The 9,500-nt window shown below is 41.9% G+C and overlaps 1 protein-coding gene across 2 annotated transcripts in view; it reads left to right on the top strand.

Moving 5' to 3' along the window:
- Positions 1-1,976: 1,976 nt before the first annotated feature.
- The window catches only part of SLC17A8 (solute carrier family 17 member 8), a 52,570-nt gene continuing 45,046 nt past the window's right edge, over positions 1,977-9,500 (top strand). For both annotated transcript variants that reach the window (XM_045084799.1, XM_004742953.3), the window contains exon 1: positions 1,977-2,709. In XM_045084799.1, the coding sequence (XP_044940734.1) occupies positions 2,609-2,709 (101 nt within the window). In that variant the 5' untranslated portion in view covers positions 1,977-2,608. The remainder of the gene's footprint in view (positions 2,710-9,500) is intronic.

The raw sequence follows: 9,500 nt of genomic DNA, 5'->3' as shown, positions 1-9,500 counted from the left end.
AAATTTCACCAAAAAAGACATAAAAATGGCTAGTAAGAACATGGAAAGGTGGTCAATGTCATTAGTCGTCAGGGTAATGCAAATTAAAACCACAGTGATATACCATTTCATATCCACTGGAATGGCTACACTAAAAAAGATAGCAAATATTGGTGAGGATGTACAGAAATGGGAGCCCTCATACATGCTGATGTACAGAAATGGGAGCCCTCATACATGCTGGTGGAACATAAAATTATTTTCCACTTTGGAAAATAATTTGGCAGTTTCTTAAAAAGTTAAACAAATACCTATGAAATGACCCAGCAATTTCATTCCTGGTATTTACTCAAGAGAAATGAAGAGTTATGTCCATGCAAAGACTTGCACGGGTATATTCTTAACAGTTTTATGCATAATAACCCTAAATTTAAAACAACCTGAATGTCCATCAACAAATCAATGGATAGGCATCATGTGGTAAGTCCATATATTGAAATTTTCTGCAGAAAAGAAAAAAAGAAATAACAACTGCTGATAGGAGCTGTGACTTGGGCAAACCTCAAAAGTGAAAGAAGCCAGGCACAGGAGAACATATATTGTATGATTCCATTTATATGAAAAGAAAATAGATTAGTGGGTACCTGGGACTGGGAATGGGAAGGGGAGATGGGCACTAACAGTGAATATAAGGGATGTTTGGGGGATGATAGACACATTCTATCTACTTTGTGCTTTAGCTTAAGCACCTAATACCCACCATTATTGCATAATTTGGTAAATTTACTGAAAACCATTATCCAGTTGGAATGGATGAACTATATGATATACAAAATATACCTCAGTAAAGTCAGAGGAGGCAAAGCAGAGGGTGTGATGGGGAGGAGAGAGACACACAAAGAGAGGTGAGAACAGCTGGAGCCACGATGTTTGGATCTGAAACCTGGCAAGTCTTTGCCTCAGTTTCCTGTTAGTGAAATTGGGAAAAATGAGTTACTAATCACAAAGCAGTCTTGGGAAGATTGTGATAATATATGAAGAGTGCTTAACGGAATTGGGCCATAGAGAGAGCCCGATAAAATATTAACTATAATAATAATAATAATAATAATTGTTATTATAGGTAGTGTATTTAATCTACAGGATGCAGCTGTGATTTAGATAACTTAATTCAAATCTTGAAGAAGGATCAGACTGCAGCTTGCAAATGACAGTGACCAGTCCTGTGGACATGACTTTTGGGGGAATCTGAGAGCCCGTAGCACAGGATCTGTTAGGTGCATGCAGGCTGGGAGATTAGAGCACTGGAGCCTTGCTAATGACAGCTGTTTCTTCATGGCAGCATCATTTACAAAGGTGTCACCCGCTGCCCAATAACATATTTTAACCCCAATCAACAATCCTTTATGTTATATCCCACTGTGTGCCAGGTCCTACTGGGGCAGAGGACAGGTGATTTGGAGGTGTGGAGGAGGGACACCTTGTCTACGAGGGTTACTAGAGGAAGAGATGTCTTGGTGAGGCTTAACAATCCCCTGACACTTCCCAGATGAGGGATGTGGAGAGTTACCCAGGCAGAAGGTACAGCTTGAGCAAACCCCTACGTGGAGTTCGATGAGTCCAGTGAAGGGCTGATACGAAGAGCAGAGTGACAAGAAACAAGGTCCCGTGGAGGTCCTTGTGAGCCATGACAAGTAATAAAGAACTTGGATTTCTCCTGAGGACAGTGAGGACCAGTGAAGAGGTCTAAGCAAGTATTAGGACCGGCTCAGATACCTTCAGTTAGGCGGTCCCAATGGACCCTCGCACTGTACCTTGAGAGATCCTGCTCTGTCCATCAGGAGCAAATAAATGCCTTCCTGGATATTTGCATTTAGCACTCTAGCATGCAAGTGTTCCACACTAGTGTCTGGCTGAGAAACCGCTTCGGGGCTCCCACGAGGGGTGTATGAGGCATACTGTGGTGGCCGAGAGCCTGTCTGTAAGGCTAGACCTCAGAGAAGCTGAGGACTTGTAAATGCTTCATTCACTTCGACCTGGGTGTCTGCTCTGGCTGACAGCCCATTAATGAGCCCCAGCGGCTGAGGGGCAGGTATTGTGCCGGTTACTATAGCATCACCTTGGAAAGGATCACTCAGTGAGAGCCAGTGGCTGAGTGAGGCAGGAGGGGGATGTGGTCAGAAGCAGCCAGAGGGGCTGGAGAGAGAGTGCAGATGCTGTTGCTGGGCTCAGGACACCTCGTGGGCTGGAGCCCACTTCAGCTTCTCCAGCTGCAGCCCCAGGGAGGGAGTGAGGCTGCGCTCAGCCTGAGAGTGGCTGCCTGAGACAGTGTCACCGGCTGCTGCTGAGCTTGTGGCTTTCAAGGGACTGAACTCCCAGCCAGACACTACTTGGCCTCTCTTTTTGGGGGGGGAGGGGCGAGTAGGGATTTAGGAAGGGTGTCTCGTCTTGGAATATCTGAGCTGGGTTTCATCTCCTTTTTGATGTTAAGTAGTTACCTCCATGAGAACTGACTTCAGGGTACTACTCATCGAGGAGAGCAGAGTGGTCCCCACGCTGGAGATGAGGAAGGATGACAGTTTCTGAGACTTAACTGTTAGTGCTTGGAGGTCCCCCTCACCCATTCAAAATGCCTTTTAAAGCATTTGATACCTTTAAAGAAAAAATTCTGAAACCTGGAAAAGAAGGAGTGAAAAACGCCGTCGGAGATTCGTTGGGGATTTTACAAAGGTAAAGTTTGGATGCAAACTTCGGGTTTATTTTTGAGGAGTTTCACATTGCCAAGGTTTGAAAGAATTTGCTTCATATTTTTTTTTTTTTTTTTTTTTTTTAAAGATTTTATTTATTTATCAGAGAGAGAGAGAAGGGGAGAGAGCGAGCACAGGCAGACAGAATGGCAGGCAGAGGCAGAGGGAGAAGCAGGCTCCCTGCTGAGCAAGGAGCCCGATGTGGGACTCGATCCCAGGACGCTGGGATCATGACCTGAGCCGAAGGCAGCTGCTTAACCAACTGAGCCACCCAGGCGTCCCTGCTTCATATTTTAAAAGCCACGTTTTTAAAAAGGAGTGGGTAGGTCAGATTAGATGGCTTCTGGAGTCCTTTCCGGCTCCAAGACACAATGCCTGGAGTTTGAAAAAAAAAAAAAATGCATCGAAAGTATAGGATTGAATTAGGAAAATAACAAGACAGGCATTTGTTTATATGGTAGTATGTGTACTTGCTGGAGATGGTGATGTTGCATATTGTGTGTTTGGCATTGAATTAGAAAAGATACAGGGAGATAATATTTCCTGTTAATTTAATAATAATGCCAAAATCAGGAACCCCGTTACATGGTTATGCTTTTAGTTGAAATAATTTTTAAGAATTTTTCACTACAAATGAAAATTGGATATGTATTTAGCTTGTTATATAAACTATATAGGGTGGTTGCTGATTGGTTTGGAAAGAAAAGAATAGGTAGACAATAGTCTGAAGAAAGTATCTTTAAAAATTAGTATTTAAGTAAAAAAAAACACCTTACATGGTTACAGTGAGAAAATATTATGTACTATCGTTAAAGTGAATGTTTTTCTCTAAAATAGAAACACTTTGTATTAAGATAGAAATTCATAGCTGGAAGTTAGAATAAATGCATGTATGTGGTCATTTCCAAACCAAAAAATAAACATTTTTTAGAAGTAAAATACAACACTGAAAAAAATAAAATAAAATAAAGTAAAATACATTGTTCTTGGAAGGAGAGTTTGCCACAAATGAATGAATTGATGGGACATTTTAATTTGTGGTTTTTTATAGACATCGCCTTTCTAGGTTTTATAGGTGAATTTATGAGCAGTCCTTAGGCACAAGGTAAAATGACTTCTTTAAACTCTCTAATATAAAAAAATGTGAAAAATACTCTTGATAAGATTTTTATATGTTTGAATGACTCTTTCTAATCCTGATGAGTGAAAATGCCATCTGGTATCTCCTTTTAACTTTTATATGGTATCCTTTAAATTTAAAAAAAAAAAAAAAAACTTCAGCATGGAAGGGACTATTTCTAGGCACACAGAAGTTCACTCCATTCCTTGGGTTTTATAACACAGGGGCTCCTTGTCAGTGTGAAATTTCCCTGTATCACTCCTTTTTTTTTTTTTTTAAGATTTTATTTATTTATCTGACAGAGAGAGAGATCAAAAGGAGGGAGAACAGCAGGCAGAGAGAGGGAAGCAGGCTCCCTACTGAGAAGAGAGCCTGATGCAGGGCTTGATCCCAGGACCCTGGGATCATGACCTGAGCCAAAGACAGAGGCTTAACCCACTGAGCCATCCAGGTGCCCCTGCACTATTTCCTTCTTGATGAACGTTCATAGTAAGAGAACTGGGTTCAGCCTGTCATTAATTTAAATGTTAAAAACAAAAAGATTTCAATCAGGCCCACAATGAATTATCACATATAGATAAAAACCTAGCGGACAGCAGGATAAACCAGCCAAACATAGGAAGTAATTATAATGACCTTTCCTTTTAAGAATGTTTTAGCCTTGTATTGCGCACTCCCCAGGTAACGTCCATCTTACTGCGGTGGTTTTCCTTTGATTAAAAATGAAAGAGGAAGGCACAATGGCTTGATTGGCATATTTAAGTATGATGACAAAGGCATCTGACAAAGCCAGGAACAAAAACTGTGACTTTGGGTTATCGTTGACTACAGACACCATTATAATCATGCAACTCTGTGCCTTAGTTTATACAATATTTGACAAGGAAGCACTTAGGAATTTTCTTTCCAACATTAAGTTGAATTGCTTTTTTGAAAATGAATCACTTTCTTCTGTAAGAGACTTATTGTAAGAGCTGGTTTTCTAGTGTTTGCGTAGATGATCCACTTGAAGATTCTTTTGTTTGCCAGATTGGTTTGCTTAGGAATAGAACAAGATTCGTAATTTCCACGTTGTACGACCTCAACCCAACACGGAGCTATGTGTTTAGGGACTCTGAATGGTTTCTTTGGAAGTGAATCACAACACAATAGAAAATTACTAACAGGGCTCGAGAGGATATAGGATGCACTAAATGCATGGTAGATGTTATCACTGTTCGCTTACTAGTAGAATGATGAGAAAAAATAGTGCCAAACTCAAACCCCTTCTTTCTGTGATCCTAGAAGGAAATTATTGACAGAGGAAGGTAAAAAAAGGCATTAATTGACTAGCAATCCAAGTTGACCCTAAGCTCTGACAGTCTCTGAGCAGAGCTCCAGAATTAGGACTCCGTCACCGAGTCCTAACACCGAACACACTTGGTGTTCACCTTGTCTATAAGATATTTATATTTAAGTGCCCCACACAGAGCCTGGTATACAATGAACATTCTTTCCTCTCTGCTGATTTTTCACTTAAAACCAGTTGGCAAACTCCAATGGAAAAAAAAAAATCAGAAAATACTGTTTTCTGTTTTGTAAGGTACAAGAACATTCAGAAGTTAGAAACGTTGACTTCCTAACTCAGCAAGCAGTGTAAATCACTGATGTCTTGTAATATTGGATACTGAAATCATCATTTAAATGGAATTCTTAGAGTGCTTTTCTTAAAAAAGATTTCATTTATTTGAGAGAACATGCACATGCATTGCAGGGGAGAGGAGCGGAGTGGGAGGGAGGGGAGAGAGAATCACATGCAGACTCCACACTGACCACAGAGCCCCACTCAAAACTCAATCTCACCACCCTGAGATCATGACCTGAGTGGAAACCAGGAGTTGTGTGCTTAAATACCTGAGCCACCCAGGCATTTCTTTTGGGGGGCTTTTTAATTACTGAATGTTTCTCATGCTCAGGGGGGTGGCACATGCATAGGGAAACATTTGAAGTTTGTACGTGGGGCTGATTAAAGTCAGGCGTTATTAGCCTTTCTGGAGAAGAGTCATTGATAAAACATAGCTGAACAATTTCATCAGCTAAAAGTACACTAGTATTTCAGAAGTGTAGGAAGAAAGTATACGTTCACTCATAGTCCAGTATTGGAACAGATGACATGGAAGGCATTACATTTAGAGACTGATCTCTAGAAATAGACATGTAAATTTTTTGACTTACATGACAATATGGGTGTCCCCTAATTGCTTATGTATAATAAAATAATAATGGCAAACATCTGTTCCAGGCACTGTAAACACTTTTAATTCTTTTAAACCCAATGGGATGGGGACTACTGCAGTTACCATTTTAGAAGAGAAAGCTGAGGCACAGAGAGGTTCAGTAAGTTTCCCAAGGTTGCATAGCTTGTAAGTAAGTGGCAGAGCTGGGTTTCAGACTAGATGTTCTCTGCCCACCATTCTTAGTCATTACACTATGTAACCTCTCTGTCTTTGCTCCTCCCACTTATTGTGTTGAAACTTAATGACTCATTTAGGTTTAGGGAGTTATTGGGCTGCAGTGTAGCCAGCAATCACTGGATCTTTTCGGCACGTATGAGCTTTTCTCCCAATCAGTTGTAGTAATGAAGACTTCCCAAGGGAAACTGATGGGATCCTTGGTCTCCTTATAAGTATTTATATCTTTCCTTTAAAGATATGGAACCAATCCTTGTGTGTTGCTTCCATCATCAGCATTCAGTGACTGTGTATTCAACTTATGTGCCAGACATGCTTTGTCTAGTTCCTTGACAAATACAAGTGTGTGAGAGTGGGCTCTGAGGTCAGGTGAGTCTGGGCTCTAACTGCTGTGACATCATTTACTTTCTGCCTGGACAACCTCAGGCAAGCTGGCATCTACTGGCCAGGGTAATTCTAGTAAAGCAAAGTCAGGTCACATCTCTCCCCTGCTCAAAACCTCCCCACGGTTTCCCACCTCTCTCAGAATTAAAGCCAACATCCTTTCAATGGACTTAAAGACCCTACCTGATTTGTGGGAACTTGAGAACTCTGAGTTCATCTCTGGCCTTCTTCGCCTGCCTCACCCCACTCCAGCCATACCCTGCACTGATGGGGGAACTCCCGAGACCCCTCTTGTGCCAGCTTCTGCATCCTGTTTTTCACCCTGTAAGGTTTTATCTCCAATTCCTTGATGGCTTATTCTCCCATTTTCAAGTCTCTTCCCAAAAGTGACCTTCCCAGGGAGGATTCTCCCGACTCTCTTTCCCTACTCCTCCACCCGCTCCCAATCTCTCTTCCCTGCTGCATTTTACTACACTTCTATCTTAGCTAGGGTTCCCTAAAAGTAGACCCTGAAACAGGAATTTGGAGAGCCTAGGATGTGATTTACGGAGGTGGAAATTGGGAGGCAGGGAGTAAAGCAGGATAGGAAAGGAGAAAACCAAGCGAGGATGTGATCTCAGGTAATACACAGGGGCCAGATCACAGTGGGAGGATCTGGGCACTGAGCTGTCCCTTGAAGCGAAGGGGCCAGTCTTTTGTGTCTCTGCATCTGTTAGTCATTGACTGTGGGCTGTCCCTGCTGGGGATCAGGACCATTTCAAGACCAATCAGCCTTGCCACTCTTGTGACCCTTGGCCTTGCCTTTTGGTCTTGGCATGAGAACCCCAACATGACCGGGCAGCAGTAATAGCTCTATTTAGTGGGATTTTTCACTGTATTCCCAAGTGGAAGAATTCTTCCTTGGGCATCAGGACTCCTAGAGCCACAGAGTCCAAAGTTGAAGCGATGAGATATCCCATAAGTGAATTACTGGACATAATGGTAAGTGGGCTATTCCCACCTCTACTCTGTGTTTTTCAGACCAATGCATTCTGCCCAGCACCCATTATAACAACTGTTGGTTTATGGAACATATTCATTCTAAAGTATAGCACCCTATCTTCACACGGATTCTTCTCTGAGCCAATGTCTCAGCTGCATCTTAATCATACTTATAAGTGGCAGAGCTGAGTTTCCTTTGCTCTGTCAGGGTACCAGCTTCAGCATGGTGTGGCTTGAGGTAGGACCAGTGGATCCCATGGTCCTATGCCCCCTGATGTACCTCCTTTGCCATAATTGAGTGTCTTAGTCTTAGGTGATGTTATGTGGGATCCCATGTTGGCTAATCAGGATTCTTTGGATCCTCAGGTAGTGACGCTGGCCGAGACTTGCAGGCTCATTTGTAGAATATATGTCAGCTTCAGTCAGGATGAATTGCTACCTTTTCCAAGATGGAAGGAGTCTGATATAAACAATTTGCTACCAAGAAGACTGGTTTGTCTCCTTGGACAGCCAGTGCTGAGAGGCTCAGTGGTGCTGGGAGCCCATTCCTCATTGCCTTGGTAAAGGAGTGTGATTCCTCAAGCTTCCTGAGGAATATATTTAGCGTGTGGACTTTCTGTCATATCTATTAAATCCATACAACACATCTTTTTCTATAAATTGCCATAATATTCTAGCATCTCTCTTAAAATAAAACAAAACAAACAGTTAAAGGGAGACCTATTTATTGAAGAGTATGATTAACATTGAAAAATGTCATGAGGGGCGCCTAGGTGGCTCAGTGGGTTAAGCCGCTGCCTTTGGCTCAGGTCATGATCTCAGAGTCCTGGGATGGAGCCCTGCCTCGGGCTTTCTGCTCAGCAGGGAGCCTGATTCCTCCTTTCTCTCTGCCTGCCTCTCTGCCTACTCGTGATCTCTCTGTGTCAAATAAATAAATAAATAAAATCTTAAAAAAAAATGTCATGAATTTTTATATTGCAAATAGTAGACATCAGAATTTTAGCTAAAGGATAGAGGATAACCAATTTAATCCTCACTAATTCATCTATATGGTCCAATCAAATTTAGTAGTCATTGTAACAGGCATTAAAACACGAAATAGGCCTGTAATTTAGGTTTATTGGCCAAGGAAAGAAGGGAGAGAAAGTGAGCCCCTGAACCCAAAAAAGGATATTCTTGTAGCCTTGGTTATTCTGTCTTTGGAATGAATGTGGATGGCAAGGGGAATGATGTCGGACACGCTTAAGCCATGACCTGACTTTCTCCAGGTCCCCATCTCTAGGTTCTTATTCAAAGGGGGAAGTCGCTCATGGTCAAGTTGAAAGGCAGATGTCATGAATAGTCAAATCCACTTCATAGAGATGGTCTCTGCTCAATTTCTGACCCATAAGAAACTCTTGAGCTTTTTTTCAAAAAACCATCATAGTGGCTAATCTCTTCCCGCAGTGCAACAAGACTAGAAATCAGTACGCAATTATTATTATTATTTTTTTTTTTTTTAAAGAGAAGTTGTCCGTCTCCTCTTGGCATCTCTACTTTGTCTAAACTTCTGAGAACCATGCTGGTAGCTTGTTGGAATTATTTCTTTGGGCCTTTTCCAGGATGTTAAATCCTGTGTCATGGGCCCCTTGCATCCATTTTTCCTAAGGCTGTATAACAAACAACCTGAATGGCTTTAATTTATTTTTTCTCTCACTGTGCTAGAGGCCAGAAGTCTAAAATCAAGGTGTCAGCAAGACCATGCTCTCTGTGAAGCCTCTGAAGTGGGGTTATCTTTTCCTCTTCCTCACTTCTCGTGGTTACGGGCAACCCTAGGCATTCCTTGTCTTGTAGACAAGC

The sequence above is a fragment of the Mustela putorius genome, unplaced genomic scaffold, assembly GCF_011764305.1.
Source record: "Mustela putorius furo isolate JIRA1106 unplaced genomic scaffold, ASM1176430v1.1 tig00000788_pilon_pilon_pilon, whole genome shotgun sequence".
NCBI classification, from domain to species: Eukaryota; Metazoa; Chordata; class Mammalia; order Carnivora; family Mustelidae; genus Mustela; species Mustela putorius.
This window is presented reverse-complemented; position numbering and strand designations above follow the sequence as displayed.